Below are 16,679 nucleotides of genomic sequence, written 5' to 3' on the forward strand. Positions count from 1 at the left end.
TCTGTGCAAAAGATCAGCTTCCTAAACCCAAGGAATTACAAGTGCTTGGCTCCAGTGGTAAGAATCAGGTGGGCTCTGCACAGAGTTGATTCTGAAGTGAACCCAACATTGGTGCTCACCAAGGCAATACACACACCCCCAGTGCCACAACACAGCACCCAGCTCACTGCCTGACCTCACCAGTGCTCTGCTGACCCAGCTGATAAAAATCATGTTCCTAGGTTCCTTCCTAAGTGACAATGACTTGGTGTTAGCCATTGTTTCCAAGCTGTATCTATCTGGGAAATTTCATGTTTCCTTTCTTAGATTGCTTGGGTTTTTTTCCCATGGTAATAATGGTTGTTGAGGGAAGACAGAGTTCAGTAGCCACTTGAAGGCTCTTGGCCAGAGAAATTCTACTCAAGGCTGCTCTGCACTGTTGCCCAGGTTGAGTTTTCACAAATCCATAACTTCAGTCATGGGCTGGGTCTGCTAAGAAGATCCCATCCCTGGAAGTGTTCCAGGCCAGGTTGGATAGGGCTTGGAGCAACCTGGGCTAGCGGAAGGTGTCCCTGTCCATGGCAGGGGAGCGGAATGAGGTGGTCGTTATGGTTCCTTCCAACCCAAACCTTTCTGTGATGACTCTAAGATGAAGATACCAGGTCTCAGGTGCAGGCTTGACAAACCTGGTGAAGGGTAGAGGCATTGAAACTCTAAGAGGGTGAAATGCCACTCTTACAGCTTAGGACTGGGGTAAAACCAGAGAAACGAAGAGAAGGAGGGAAGTCAAAACTCTGGGATCTGATACACACCTGCCCAAAAGTGCTTCTTATGCAAAGATCATGCAATCATGGCATGCCAGGCTCTCTCTGCCAGAGGTGAACTTACAGCCAGGCCTGGGCTGAGCTCCAGCTCTCACATCCCATTGCAAATGCAATACTTCTTTTGACAAAGCATCACGTAGAACAGCCTAATCCTGCAAATGGTAGCTGGACAAAGCTAAAACATGTCATACAGCCTGATGACACCAGATATCTGCTGCAGGTTATTACAGCTCTCCATCCACTGAGGACTTTCTGCTGCCAGACTGGGCATTGAGATGGAGGAAAAATGCTTACAGGAAGATTTCATTTCCATTAGGTGACCAACCAAATACAGTTTTACAGCCAAATGATGATTTCTGACAAGGCATTAAGGTAAAAGTGTTTTAAAAAAAAATAAATCCTGTCGCATAGAAACTCAGTTTGACTCTGCAGATTGGACCAGGTTGAATTTTCAGGACTGGAAGTTAGATAAAAGAATGTTGATTTGACCTATAAAACTCACCAAGTGTGATCTGGAAGTCATTGATGGAGAATACATGCGGAACACTAAGATGTAGAACTTTTACAGCCTCACTTCTCAGGCCATATAACTATGCTGTAGAATCTAAACCAGCTGCTGTTCACCAGCATGTCTCCAGTGCCTAATTTTTAATCACATAGAGGCAGCATGCCAAGTTTCCACAATCTTTTTCCCAGAGCATCAATAGTGTTCCTAACATCTCTGCCTACTGATGAGATCATGAAAAGAAAGGACTCTTGCTCATACCTTTCTCTATGTTTGGCTGAGACATCCAACAGCTTCCCCAGCAGTGAAAACCTTTGTTAGGCATTGCCTTTCAAAGCTCAACTGTTCTTTAGTTCTACACAGGTGTTATAAAATATAAATCTATTTCTGTGTAAACAACCATAGCAAAACAACCCAAACCAATTTCCCAGGAACTTCACAGTCTTTAAGTAACACAAAGCCTTATACATAGAATGAGCTGGGAATGAAACCACATTTTGAAAGGGTTTTGTAGCACACTGGATTAGGTCCTCTCCACAGCCACATCTGTGCTCAATCCCAGGCAAAGGGAAGGGGTCCAGCTCCAGGGAGTAGCTCCCACATCACCATGCTCCAACTCCCACCCAGGGCAGAAGGCATGTCCAGGAGAAAAGGACAAAATACAGAGCTCCTGGCACTGCAGGAGGAGGTCTGTGAGCCCCCATGGTAGAGGTAAGGGCATCTAGAAGGAAGCAATGGGGTCAGGTTAGGAGGACTGATGGAGCTCAGAGTGGCCAGAAACTCTGGAGGGGGAAAGAAAGAAGAGGGAGTGTCAGGAGCAGGAAAGGAGAGGAAGATGCTGCGTGCTGCCACTCCCCTCTCGCTGCTGTCTGGACCCAAAGGTGGAGGAGTAGGCTGCAAAATCCAGAGGAGAGAAATGAGAAAGCAAGGAAATCTGGAGCTGGTGAGGTTCTGGAGTGGGAGGATTCCACTGCCCTTGTCTCAGCATTGCAGTTTGCTCCCTGGTGCAGGCACAGGTTAAGCAGGATCCTAATCAGGCAGTCTGAAATTCGGGAGAGCCAAGGATGGAGGCACAGAGCAGAGTCTCTCTGAGTGCAGGAAAAGGCCTCGGCTGAGCTGCTGGAGGGCACATGTATGAGAGCACAGGGGAGGGAGAAACGGCCTCAGCTCCTGACTTTTTGTATGGGAGGATAAAAGGAAGCTGTCCCTCCCCCTGGATGTCCTCTGAGACCAGAAGGTGAAAGCTCCTTGTGCCAGCTCATACTTACTTTCAGTCCTGGGGGTCCAGGTGAGCCAGGATTTCCATGGGGACCTGGGGGACCCTGAAAAACACAACAAACACAAAGTAGAGTCAAAAGGAGTCAATCAAAATCTGCATCAGCCCTGATGTGGCAAAGCCTCCAGCTGTGCCAGACTTCACCCACAGCACCAGTGCCTGTGCCCTGGCAGGGAGATGGTGCCACTGGGACCAGCACCAGAGAGGGGAAACTCAGCTGCCAATTCCCACCAGCCTTTAGAGAACGGGATGTGTGTCTGTTGCCACATGACATGTCATGACACTGAGATAATTTGGGTAAAGCAAACATTGCACAGGTCAGGGGAGTCCAAGCTCTGTGAGGAGCCTCAGCAGAGAGGGCTGAAGGCAGGCAGAGGGGAGTGGAAATGTGTGGGGGTGTTAATAATGATTTTGGTCAAAAATGAAGAGAACAGAAGTAATTCCTAAAGGGAAATTGTTCAGCTATTTGGGATGAACTCGTTTCTCTTACAAGCAACCAGATTTTTGTCTTTAGAGGTTTGAAAGAGGATGGATGGTCAGGCAGAGGGAACAGTATTTAGCAGTGCCTGTTTAAACCCTTTAAACCAGAGGGAACAGCAGTTAGCAGTGCCTGTTTAAACCCTTTAAATCCATATTTTACATAGCTAAACCTGTATTTTTACTTAGGTCTCACAAGCCAGTGACACTGTCAGTCCCTACCTCAGCTCCCATACAGCACTATCTCCTTCTACATCACATTTTAAAATCACCCTGCATATTTTCCAGAGACTATTTAAGGAGCTATCTGGACCAAGCAGCTAAGAATAGTTTATCCCAGGATTATATACAGCACAGAAGATCTGCTAACCTTTCAGGCAGAAGTAATAACAATTCTAAGTCCTCTTGAACACGTTCCTGGGAGATGAAACAACCTGAAGATTCAACTCCAAGAATTCTGCCAAGAACGTGTGTGAGCTTTACACTGCCATGAGGAGCCTGTTAATGTACCCTCGAGTTAGAGGAGTACAGGCAAGGGGATGAAAAGCCATTCTGACACTTTCTCAGCAAGCTGTAGTGTTTCCAGTGAGCAGTTTTGGGGCCAGAATCTTCAGGCTCTGATTTCCAAGGAAAATCCCTGCAGTTACACAGGATACTGCCAGCCAAGTTCAGTGCCCTTGTTGTCTGAGAGAACATCAGTGAGCTGATCTCAATTGGGTTTTATTTTTACTGCACTGTAATAGAAAATATTTGCTTTATTTTTATTGTATCTTGTGGCACAGACAATTGCTGAGTGCTCAGTGCTATTTCACAACGTGCTGCTCTGCTCTAAGAGGCTGTTTAATTAAAAGGCCAAGGCTGAACTTTTCAAATGGCATTTTTAACCCAAACAGATTTAATGTCCCATTCTTCAATTCCTTCCAAATTTTCAGCCTGAAACCAAAGACATTTATTGTCCCATTCTTAATTTCCTTCCAAATCTTGACCTGAAATTCTCCAATAGTTTAGCCTGGCTGCGAACTTCCAATGAAACTGAAACAACTTGAATTAAGGTGCTTGAGTATCAACTTGTCCTTTGAAAACCCACAAAGCTGCTGTGACCAGAGTACCTGAGCACTGAAGAGTCTAAAATAAATTCATCTTCCCAGCACACTGTGGCATCACCTGCTCACCTCGTTGGGTGGCACACCAAAACAGAGACTGAATGTGCTGCTTAAGGTAATCCAGCAACTGTGTGGTAGTGAAAGTACTTCAAACCCAAGTCTTTCAAGCCTCAAATATGTAGGAAAATTAATAGTGACAGAAATCAGAACAGTCAAGTCTCCATAAAAGATGAGTTCCTAAAAAGCTCTTATACGTAAGCAATAATCGAGGTAGCTCTGATCAGGGCTCATAAATCCAGGCTGCTGCTGGATTTGAGGAGGGAATTCAGCTGTTATTCAGCTCTGGAGTCAGGCAGCTTGGCTCTGAGCCCACATCAGCACAGTTAGCTGAAATTTGTGCTCCACCATAGCCCGGGGCAGGCTTACAGCAGTGTTGGACTGGAGGAAGCAGCATGGTGTGGTGTGACTCCGAGATGAAAATGATAGTTTCCAGGAGGAAATCTGGAACATGGGAAGCTCAACTGCCAATCCAGAGCTCCTAGATAAGAGACTAATCACACCACCAACAAAATCTGGTGCAGGCTCTTCCAGAGCTAAACCAAAGCACAGCAACAAAGTCCGTAAAAGCCTTAACCAAACGGAAGGAAGAAGGGAGAAAGAATCTAGTCCCAGTATCCAGTGATAAAACATGATTACAAATAACACAGACTTGACTGAAGATGAAGCTTTCACCATGGAGTTTGATGAGATGATAGAGTGTAATCCAGGCAATGGAAGGTCATAGACCCATCCTGTTCCTAAAGACCAGTGTGGTCTTACCCTAGTGAGAAGTGGCCACATCCTGCTGATAAGTGACAATGTGAAGTCCAGTCTGGCACACAAGAAATTGCTGTGACCAAGTCTGGGGCTTGTGCTAGACATTTTAAACTGCTCTAGTAGCTCTGGAGAGAACAGGGTGTAGCCTGGCAGGAGTCCTAAAAATTGCAAGAAAAAAATAACTGATCTTGATGTGTTCCAACACGGTGAGTCCTGAATCTGTGATTACACCCACATTCCTGGCAGAGGAGGAAGATGCAGTGTGGTACAGTTAGATGAGCTGAGCAGCAAAAGGTGCAGGGCAGCAGCTGCCTCAGGAGCCATCAGCAATGCCCAGTCTGAACAGAGAGGCCTCACAAATTCATCCACAGACCCATCTGCAAACCCCAGTAACAGCCATCACGAGCCCAAAGTGCTAATCCTTGTTTCATGACATCCAGTCCCATGTTCATTCCTCTTCTCCTGTGCCCAGCAGAATTACACCCCCTCAAGGAGTGTTCCTTGTGCCTTCTCCATGGAGCAGCAATTCGAGAGCTAGTTGCTTTGCAGTTCTATACTTAATTGCTATATTTTACTCATTCTATGCTGGATTAACTCAATTTCCCACTCATGTCTAGAAATTTGGATTCTCCTAAATATATTTTGTATCAATATGTCAATTTTGCTCCTCTTTTCTACACAAGGAGTGGGACAATGCTGAGGTCACAGAACAAAAACATCCCACAGCAGGTATCAGGATTTGCATGGGTGTCTGTTCACCCACCAGATTCAGCTTCCTATACTGCTGAAATAATCCAACCTAGCAGCAAGCAAACTTGCATCTGAAACCTTCCAAGCCTTGCACCAGAAATTCCATGGAAAGTTTTACCATGGGACAGCAGTAGCCCAAGGCTGCTCCGTGGCACGGAGACCAGAACAATCCCTGAATGTGTTCTCCAAGTGAAGGGAGGGTTTTCCCATCTCTCTGGAATGTCTCCTACGTGAATGATGCTACTTGAGAACTACACTGTGCCACCCAGTTCAGCTCTTGGTGCCATGCCTGGAGATGGGACCCTGCTCACAGAAGGGCTTTTATGTGCAGTGTTTCACAGTCCACAAAAATTAACAAAAGTGTAACTGTGCACTGCTCCCCCCATGCTTCCAGCATTCACAGGGAGGGGAAAAAAGTCCTCGAAACTCCTGCTAAATACTCCAGAGCTCCACTGAGAGGAATGACCACTCATTCGAAATTCATTATGTCTTGGGGTTTCACTGTGTAAAGCAACTTTTTCTGCTCCTGACCTACAGATCCCACTGTGACCTCTGGCTTGCCGAAAAATGAGCTAAATGTTTGAAGTGAAGCCAAACAAACTGTTTCTTTAAACACTTTTCAGAAATTGGAAAATCTTCCTAATGGAATGAGGATACCAGGGAACCTCTGCAGCTGAGTAAGTTGCTTGTTTGAGGAGGGAAGCCCTGCATTTTGAAGGAAAGGGAGATTTTTTCCAACCACAGACCAAATGTAACAGGGGTGTGTTACACTGGGACCTCTCAATCTCTCAAGCTGCTGAGGTTCACAGGAGCATGACAAGTGCATCCCAAAGCATCAGGGAGTGCACAGATAATCTTTTCACTCATCCTTTTGGATTTCTCCTGTGTTGTGTCAGAGAGGTTAAATAAACCAAGAGCAATTGCAGCATGCCAGGCTTTTTATTCCCAATTCTGCCTCTGAGCTGTTCTATGGACAGGGATATAAACATTCTCTTGAGCCTGAGTTTGCTCACCAGTTAGACATGGAGCGACTTCCAGTGGGAATTGGCTTCTGGAATTACTTAAGTGTTTTGGAAAGTTTGACTATGGCTCTTTCTTTTCTGTCTTAGGGGTGAAGCAAACCAAGGCCAGGTTGGCTAAGACCCTAAGCAGGGTTTAAGATCAAGCAACACAGTTCACAGCACTTCTCTGCAGACCTGATCAAACTATGAGTACTCTGCTGGTCCAGCTATGCCAGTGAGGACTGGAATGAGTCACAATTTGTGATGGATGTAGATGTGCTGGCAAAAGAACCTCCTGCAGACAGCATTGGGGTGAAGCTAATTGAGCCTGGGGTGAGGCAGGAATAAGCCACAATGGTGCAGGAGTTATTGCTCCTCCAGGAGCCCTTTGTTGACAGCTCCTTGTAGAGCTTGTTAGCACATCCCTGTGAGCACAGCCCAGCTCAGCCTCTGCATCCCTGTTAGACCTTGATGTCTGAAGAAATGCAAAGGTCATCTGCAGAAGTGCAACACACATGGCTTACACAGAACTGAGGGTGCAGTGCAGATATCCCAGGGCCACTACTCACACTCTCCATCCCACTACCTGTCCACCAAAGAGCTTCCACAGGGTATAAAGCTGGGGAAATCCTTCATTGCTAACACTGCCATTCCCTGAGGTTTTACACAGACACTTGCCCAGGCACATTTATCTGAGGAGGAGTAGCGTGGACAGATCTTTTTTTATGCCTCAAATTCTTCACTGCAGACATGAAAGCTGAAAACAATCCTCACTGGATGCAGACAGAGAAAAACTCTCCCTGTAGAGCACACATGGCCAGTACAGCAATATCTCTACAGCAGGCTGGAGAATTCCTGATAGAGCATTATTAGCCATCACTTTCAGCCATCACAATTGCATTTTTATACTCCTTTCCCTTGGAGCTCCTCAGGAAATAATGAGAAGAAGAAACACCCATTTTTCACATGTTATGCAAATGAAAATTTGCCTCCATAGTTGCAGAAAGCAGAGCATAGAAATAACCTGAATCTATCTCAATGGGTCCCTGATCTGAGTGATAGGGTGTACAATTAATTCTGTGCTCCTAAAATGGGGATTAGCTTTCAAAAATCAACAAATTATCATTTTAAAGATGACTATCACTATCCACTCAGCTACTCTCCCTTGGGTTGCACTGAGACATGTACTGAACACATCCTCTCATGCTTTTACAGAGCCTGGTATGTGTTATTGCAAAGCAGGTGGCATTGCCTCCATGGAAGAGCCACCCTCAGACTGCACTGGCATGTCTGGTGATACTTATCTGCTGGAAACACAGAGACAAAGTCATGGGAGGGATCATCCAGCTTTCCTTAGGCTGTTGCCCACCACAGTCTCACCCTCAAAGCAAAAGCTAATTAGAGCTTTCATTTTACTCTGACCAACATGTAGGGACAAAGGGAAATAAAACAGAGACAAAACAGAATTCAAAGGGATGGAAATACTGCACTACATCAGCATGAGGCAACTTCACAGCTACAGAAGGTCACGAGTCAAATGCTGCTGCTAGATTTTCAATGCACAAAGTGATTGTCTAAGCATTGATAACGTAGAAATTATGCAACTTACAACAAGGGCAATTACATCTCATGCATTAGGCCATAAATTGCATTGGTAACAAGAAAAATTCTTCCTTTCCCCTAGCATCCAGCACTGTAAAGCTACATGTAGTGTTCAGCTCCTCTCTGGAGGTCCAGCCTTGGGTTGGAGCCTGATGGAACACCTCATGGGTTACCCATGGGCTGGTTCAAGAGCTCTGCAGCTGCTTTGTTGGAGGATCAGGTTAGACAGAGGCAGAATATAATCTCTGCAGTGTTGCACATTTATTTTTAAGTGGCTCAAGCACAACAAAAGCAAAAGATGCAAGAATTCCCCTAAGCCTGTCTTAGTTCCTGGCAGCTCCTCCTTGCAATGAAATCCCTAAACCCCAAAGAGACACAAGAAAAAAATACTAGGAGAAGCACATCACAAAGTCAAAACAATTTAGGCACAGAGCAGTTCTGTCTCCAGTGCTCCAGGCCAGACATGCATAGAGTGACCCTTCTGCCCCCTCCCAAAATGAGCACAGCCTCTTTGCAGAGCTCTGAGCCAAGCCAGGCTCAGCTGTGCTGAGCACTTCCTAACTGGGAACTCTTTCCTGGGCCGATTCTCAGCACCTCTGGCAGGGACTGAGCTCAGAAACACTCTACTGCTTATTGTCTTCCAGAGATCATCTTAAATATGGGATGGAACATGGCACAGCTGGGGAATAACACAGAAAATTATGACAGCTTCCACAATGCTATTTCTTTCTGAAAAACTCAAGTTATGGTAGGTAGTGGAGTTGGGATGTCGAGCTGAAATTTGGTCCCTCACATAGCAGGGATGGGATGCAGCTGAGGACTTCAGACCTGGTGTCTAGTTTGCACACCATGGGATTGCCAGAAGTTACACCAAACAGTGAGGAGATGGGTTAAGAACCAACTTCCAGCCTCAGTGGGGACCTGCCAAGAACTGCAAACTCTGGGCAATCTGCTGATGTGGGTGCTGCTCAGCTATTTGTGAGAGAAGATAACAGGGCTGTATAACTGGTTGTGCTGGTGCTTCACTGAAGAACATATCTAACCTGGAACAGATCATCCTTTCTCTAACACACATGAGCCTGGTGCTGTCTATCACCACACACAGCCCACATCAGTGTTCAGGGCTGTTCACATCCATGCCCAGGCTGCAGGGGTCCTGCAGGCCCTTTGGGTTTTCCTGTTGTAGAAAGGAGGTGAGTTTATCTTTGCTAGTTACTGCAAGATCTCACAGGAGTGTAACAAGCATCCTCAGGGAATGCCAAGCCTCCCAGCTCTTAGCCTCTTGCTTGTTCTTTAAAGACATTACATGGGGTTGAGTTTTAGCCAAGTATGTGTGAGGAAATCTCCCTCTGCTGCCAGGCCAGGATGCTGCCTGGATCACAGATCCAAATATTCCCTTCTTGCAGCCTCAGACACTTGTATCTGTGGATTCCCAACCCACATCAGTTCAGTGCTCAGGAAATGGGCTCCATGGCCATACCTTGTGGGACAGCACCATGCTGCCACAAGAACTGTGCCAGCAGTTAACCGTATCCAGGTCAGGCATGCTGCCCAGCCCTGGGAGAGCTGGGCCAATGCAGAAAGCTTTTCTCACAGCTAGCTGCAGCACTCAGCACCAGATGTTTCCTCAGCACAGCACTCAGTGTTCAAAGATCTGCATCAGAATTCCATTTGGAGAGGAAGAAATACAGGACTTTGCAATGGATCTTGTATAGAACAGATAAGACATTTTTGTTTTAGACCTTGAAAAGGAATCAGAGAGCAGGTCTCAGACTGGGGAACACCAAAGATCATCCTTGTGCTGAGCCCTTGGTCCTGGCCCATGGTCCCACTAGTGAATGACCTCAAATGGAGCCATTTGGGAAACTGAAGAGAGTGAAGGACATGAAAGACAGAACAAAACACAGGCAAAGCTAATATTCAGCACTATCCTTGCAAGAGAGAATGGACACTAGAAACAAAATGAGACAGACAGACCTCGTTTTTCTGACAGCTATTTGGAAACACCTATCCCCAGCCTTTGCTGATGCCAAATCTCAGCTCAGGGGGCTGCAAATTACCAGTGTGGCCTCCTGAAAACCTTGAACAAGGACTGAAAGGGGGGAGGCCAGACCTTGACAGTGAGGGGCTTGAAACAATCATTACTCAGCTGCAGGAACAGAGAACAGCAGCATAGGCAGATACAAGTACAAACAGATAGAAGTTCTCAAACTACTTACTCGAGATCCTCTCTTGCCAGGGGGTCCTGGTAAGCCTGGCAGACCTGGCGGACCCTAGAAAAATAAAAACAGGTATTAAGGACAGTTCTATAACAGGATAGTGCTCCTGACTGTTTCAGAGAGCCCCATAGCACAGTCATTTGGAGAAGACCTGGAGAGAAGAGCCAGTTACAGCACCACAGCCAGAATTTACCTTCAACTTTTGCTAGGACTATAAAGGGATAAAAAGCCAGGCACAAAAACATCTGCAGGAGCACATATTTCCATAGAATAGAGACAGAGCATCCACATCTCTCTGCTGCAGACTGCATTCCCAGGATCACAGCTGTGTTTCATGCTTCCCCTCTCCTGGACCCATGCTGAAACACAGGGATAACACAACTGTCTCCCAGCTTTGGGCTTTCCTGCTACGTGCTAGCACACTACAGGAGAAATGTGTTAGCACCTTGGCGAGGGAAGAACATCATGTGTTGTAATCTGTATCAGCTGAGCACATGTAATTCTTGGTACTGTAGGTTCCTACATGAGTTACAACATATAATCGTATCCCAGCACTTCATATTTTAAAGTGACAGGTTATAAGTGTAATAAAATTGATGCCAATGTTGGAAATGCTTAAATATGGCTCTGTAATATAGGAAAGGTCAAGTCATACATGTGAGAGTAGTGGGGGCTCTTGGAAGAGGGTGAGAACCAAGTAAGATATCAGGTGCTCAGCAGTGCATTGATCTGAAACAGGTTAGGACAAAATACTTAACCAATGAGATCTGAACTCCTTTGAATTTATTAATCTACTTATTTTTTTTTCAATGGGCTAGAGAACTCGGATTTCTAGAGAGCCATCTACAACTGCTAATAACTCCTCAAAACTTCTTTTTCCCTAAGCCAAACATGTCTAACAAGAATAACTGTTAAATAAATTGTCTCCCAGAGGATTTATATTCTAGTAGCTTGTTACAAAAGACATGTTTTCATTGCATCCAGTGGGAAGAGAGACCCAGAGCAGCAGACTGAAGGATGTTTGGAAGGCAGCCTGAGCTTTCCAACTGCACAGCAGGAAGGAGAGCAGGTCCCAGGAGCACTGCTCCATGGGGATGACAGGTGCACTGGTGGGGTAGGTGCAGGATGAGCCCCACGGCCACATTCTGGCCATGATTGAGCCTCACTCCCTTCCCACTGGCTCATCCCTGTGGGATTTCCTTTCCTCCCACTGCCAAGCTGGCCCTGCTGCTGCTGCAGGACTGCCAAAGCTGCTCAGGCTCTGCAGTGTGGTACTGGTCCTGAGCAAGAGTGAAAAGCTCATCATCTCTAGCAGTTTTCAGGAGCCACCAAGTACCTGATTTAGTAACAAATTGCCCCGGGGATCTAGCCCAGGGTAAGAAGAATACTTGTCTAAACCATATGGGTAACTGATGAATAAACACTCCCCTAATTTTACTATTCTTCCTATACAAAAGCAACGAATTAAGTTGTATGAAACCAAACTTTTAAAAAGACAACCAGCCAAGTTTGGTAGAGCAGAAAAACAAATCAGGGGAGGAGTAAGTAACGCCCCAACTAAGTCTCTCTATGCTACTAACTCATCAGGACCTGGAATAAGTCATAATAATTTTTTTCTGTAGTTAGTTCTATCTGTAGCAAAGCTGACAAAAGGTTTGGTTAGGAAGTGTAAGAGCCTACACAGCACAGAATAGCTAATACCCCACACTGAGAGATGCAGGGATGGACTTCTGTCACTATATCACACATTGCTACTGCCCAGCCCTGGTGCCTGCCCTGGAGATGTCCAGTCTTGATAGCCTGGGACACTCCATCTGACCCCTCTGCAAGCTGCTTACTGCTGGCTAACAGTATTACTGGTCCTTGTATTAACAACCCTCATTGATACAGCTGACCCTTGTTTTAGCAATATGCCCAGCATTTTAACCTGCCATTGTGCCAGCTCAGGGCCCCGTGCATAATGCAATTATACAGCTGTGCAAATAGACACAGAATTGTAGGGTTTTTTAAGCCTTGTGTATAATTATGCTCCAGAATCCAAGCTTTTATTAAAAAAATCCCCTTGCCCTTTTAGGTGGGATGATAACTATCAAACCATGAATCCAGTGTAACTGAGGCAGTGATGACTAATAGAGTTTGCCAAAGATTAATTTCAGTCCTTAACCTCTTCTCCATCCAAACCCATCCCCATTTACCCTTAGAAGGAGAAGTAAACGAGAAGATGCAACTGTCTGAGCACAGTGTTCCCTGTGTACCAGAATTGAGGTGACCTTTTCCACCTTCCTGCAAGCAGCAGCTGCAATTGTACTTGGTCACTTGAGCAAAAACCTTCTCCAAAAACATGGGCTGTTCTGAACAAATTCAAGCTCACATAAAAATAAGGAGAGAGTTAATACCTGCACTGGAGTGGGAATATGGAGTTAGGGAAAAGGCTTCTAGCTGGAACAGCACAGAGCAGTACATAATCCAGGAGTTCCTGTCCCTTTGCTTTGCTTTAATTTGTCATTCCTTCAGGCTTATTTTTTCCTTTCCTGAAGAGGGATAAGGTGACTGTGAGATGAATGGCTAAAATGTGCCAGTCACTACATAAAGGTGTGACCAGATAAACTAGAAGCAAGCCAAGGTGGAAGAGGACTGGGGCAGGTGGATGAATGCAGGTAGTGGTGAGACAGCACACACTGAGGCTACCTTCTAGCTTCTCACATGGTTCCTTGGTAGCCAGAATGGATGGGACATGGACTGTGCCTTCCTAGTGACTAGTTTCTCCTCTGCCCTGTACATGTGCTCTACATCATCCAGCCCAAGCTCTCGGACAAGAGGCTCCTCAGACAAGAGGTCCAAGTCTGACAAGTGGCTTTGCCTGGAGAGAGCAGCACTGCAATACACACGGAGACAGATGTGCCCCCAGAGAGGCAGCCAGGGAAGATGGGACTGGATCGGGGCCCAGCTGCTCACAAATGATGGCTGCAGCCCCACTTCAGATGTAAGGAGAGTAGGGAACGACTATCAGCAAACCACCACGCAGCAAGGAGCTGAGTCTGCCAGGGAGTGATGCTCACACAGCAAAGACATCTCCAGCCTCACCCCAACTGAGTTAAACTGATCACACAGAGCCTGCAGGGACCTTTCCACTGTGCCCTTTAGAGCATCCCTGGGGAATTCCATAGGGAGCAGTGGAAATTGCTCCAAGGGGCAGGAAGAGCTCCTTTCCTAGCAGCTGGAGGAAGATATCACTGCTCTGCTCCTGCCCTCCCATTGCAGGGACACCCCACGGGACCAGCACAGCCGACAGCCTCCTGCAGCGAGCTACCATTCCTGGAGCTTGGGCTCCTGTCCCTCTGGCTGCTCACCTGCTCCTTCAGCAAGAGGATGGCAGAGAACACACACCCTGTTATCACACAAAGCAGCAGCAGAGATCAAGGAGAAACACAGCAGAAGCAGATATTCTCTCTCTCTCTTCTCGAGCCAAACAGCTGAGCTGTTAACCAGCCTGAACAGTTCCTGAAGCAGCTAATAGCAGCCACATAAAAGTTTAACCCTTCTCAGTTTCCCACGGTAGCATTAGCAGCAACGACCGATCCCACCGAATGATTATAGGATTTATTCTAAGCTGCTGCTGGGAAACCTTCTGGCACAAAAAGGCCTTTTTTTTTTTCCCTCTTATCTTAGCTTTTTGGGCTTCAAATTGCAAATGGAAAATTAAGCTACGTTGTCTGAAAGGGAAATGCATTGGACCCTGAGGATAAGGGAAATCTCACCATTTCCTCTTGCTGCCAGTTTATACCTCTGCCTCTCCCACAGCATGACCCCCCTCACACTGCTTCCTCTGCCTGCAGCAGTGCTGTAGGGAGCAAGGTGCTTTCAGAACTCCAAACTCAGCAAGGCTGAACCTGTCTTGGAGGGCTTGAAGGAAAGCTCACAGAGTACAGGAATCCGTGCTGGAGATTGGGGAAATGAGTCGCTTCCTTTTGAATGACTTCTTGAAACAACTTGGTCAGATAGCAAAGGATTCTTATAATGGTTTCCCCAGGGATGAGTACTCAGCCTGGCAGCAAATAGCTGAGATTTCCCAGGAAACTATTAAGCTCATATTTAAGGCATACTGACAGACCAACACATTTGCTTTAGGGTCTCTCCAATGTACTTCTGCCTGCCCTGCCCTGTACCCTTGCCCAGCACTAGTGGCACAGTTCTCCTGTATCCCAGAAAAGGCTTCAAAACACTGCAAGGACTGAGAAGAGAGAACATTCTACTTTCTCAGATGCTAATACATGTGGTAGAAGTTAACTTAAAAGAGAGTTCAAAATACCCATCAAAAGCTTCTCCTCACATTGGCACCAGGTTCTGAGCAGTGACATTATCTCTGCAGATAAAGAATGTGACTCATTTTCTCCCTGGGGGAAGATGAGGCATATTTCATATGCAAGGCCACTGACACAAATCTATCCTTCAGCCTTGTACGTCTGGGGAGCACCAGCATAGAAGGACTGAGCAGCTACACTGGAATTAAAAATTCCTTGCTCAGGAGGACAGAAAAGGAGAAGACCTCATCTTCAAGAGGCATGCCAACTGCTCCTCACCTCTCCAGCCTTGTCAGCCTGTGTGCAGAGGGAGACAGGATCTGAACTGAAACCCAGCCTCAAGCACTGCCTAAAACAAAGCTGGAATTTCAGGGGATTAAAAAAAAAAATCCAGCACTTTAGTTACTTTCTTCACCAAGGCAGGCTTATCATATTACAATTTGGACACATCTGGGTTTCAACCAGTCTAAAAACAAAAAGCCCTCATAATCCTGGCAGGAGCTGAGCTGCTGGTGGAGAGCCAACCTTGTAATACGATTTCCACAATAGGCACAGATGTTTGTTCTGGGGCTGTACAACACCTATCACAGAAAGGACCTTGTCCACAACTGTATTCCTAATAGAGAGGTGGCACAATACATAACAAAACAGTCGTATTCCAGCCTGATCAAAGCAGCTTTTCTCTAAGGACATTTCAGGAACAGACTCTGCATGAGGCACTTTGTACTCCGAAGCAATGTCAGGCCTTGGAAGGCATTCCAAGGGCTGTGAAAAAATAGAGGGATCACCTACTCCATCATTCACTTTCTATTTTTAAACATTTCTAAAAGCACTTGCATATATTTGTCCAATCCTGCATCCTTTGCAGCACATCTGTCTTGATCACACTTTCAACTGCTTCTCTTCAAGATTAACTTTGTTTTACACAAATAGACCTCTCTGATGCTTACTCATTTGCCTGCAGGAAGATTTCCCTTCGGGGATTATTCTAGTTAAATTACCAAAAAAATTGTGCTACGACTGTGTGAGCGAGGCTAAAACTTTTCCCATGTATTATACAAAGCTTGCAGTCTCTTTTTTTTTTATTAATATGACTCATTCATTAAGAGACATTCAAACACATTGTGTGTTCCTTCATTTATCATAGGCTGGCAGCTCGACTAGCCTTTTCTGGTACAAGGAGGACTGGAAATAAGCACTTCATATTTTATCAGCATTCCCAATCACCTCTCTTCCCTGCCCACTGATTGAATTGGCTCAGGTCTCTCCTGTAGGAAAGGAGCTGAGCTCCAAGACAAACTGCTGCTGCGGAAGGTGGCAGCTGGAGCAGTCTAGACTGGGGACAAGCTCAGAAACACATGTGCCTTGGAGAGAGGGAGAGTGGGAGGGAGAGGGAAAAGGGGAAAGGCTGCCTGCCAGGCACTGCTGCACCTTGCTGGGCTGCTGCCACGGGCTCTGACCTGCAGCTCCTGGCCATGCACTGTGCTCTGTGGCTGGAACTGTGCTCCATGGATGGAACCACAGCATGTGGATGGAACCAGTGGCTGCTGGTGCATCTGCCTGGGGTCTCCTCCCACTCAGATACTCAGGGAGTCATTTCAAATTTTTAGGGGTTGGAAATGACCTTACAGATTACCTAGTCCCTGCCCCGGGCAGGGACACCTCCTCACTAAATCAGGTTGCTCAGGGCCTCATTCAGCCTGGCCTTGAACGCTGCCAGGGTTGGGGCAGCCACAGCCTCCCTGGGCACCCTGGGACAGTGTCTCACCACCCACACAGAAAAAAACCTTTTCCCTAATATCTAAACCTAAACTTCTCCTCCTTCA

At 46.3% G+C, this 16,679-nt stretch overlaps 1 protein-coding gene across 1 annotated transcript in view; it reads right to left on the bottom strand.

The window, feature by feature from the left end:
• The window catches only part of COL27A1 (collagen, type XXVII, alpha 1), a gene marked incomplete at its 5' end in the record, with an annotated part of 139,000 nt that overhangs the window by 111,906 nt on the left and 10,415 nt on the right, over positions 1-16,679 (bottom strand). Inside the window, 2 exons of the mRNA XM_009077373.1 lie at positions 2,577-2,630; positions 10,553-10,606. Of these exons, the coding sequence (XP_009075621.1) occupies positions 2,577-2,630; positions 10,553-10,606 (108 nt within the window). The remainder of the gene's footprint in view (positions 1-2,576; positions 2,631-10,552; positions 10,607-16,679) is intronic.

This window comes from Acanthisitta chloris, unplaced genomic scaffold (assembly GCF_000695815.1).
Source record: "Acanthisitta chloris isolate BGI_N310 unplaced genomic scaffold, ASM69581v1 scaffold3966, whole genome shotgun sequence".
NCBI classification, from domain to species: domain Eukaryota; kingdom Metazoa; phylum Chordata; class Aves; order Passeriformes; family Acanthisittidae; genus Acanthisitta; species Acanthisitta chloris.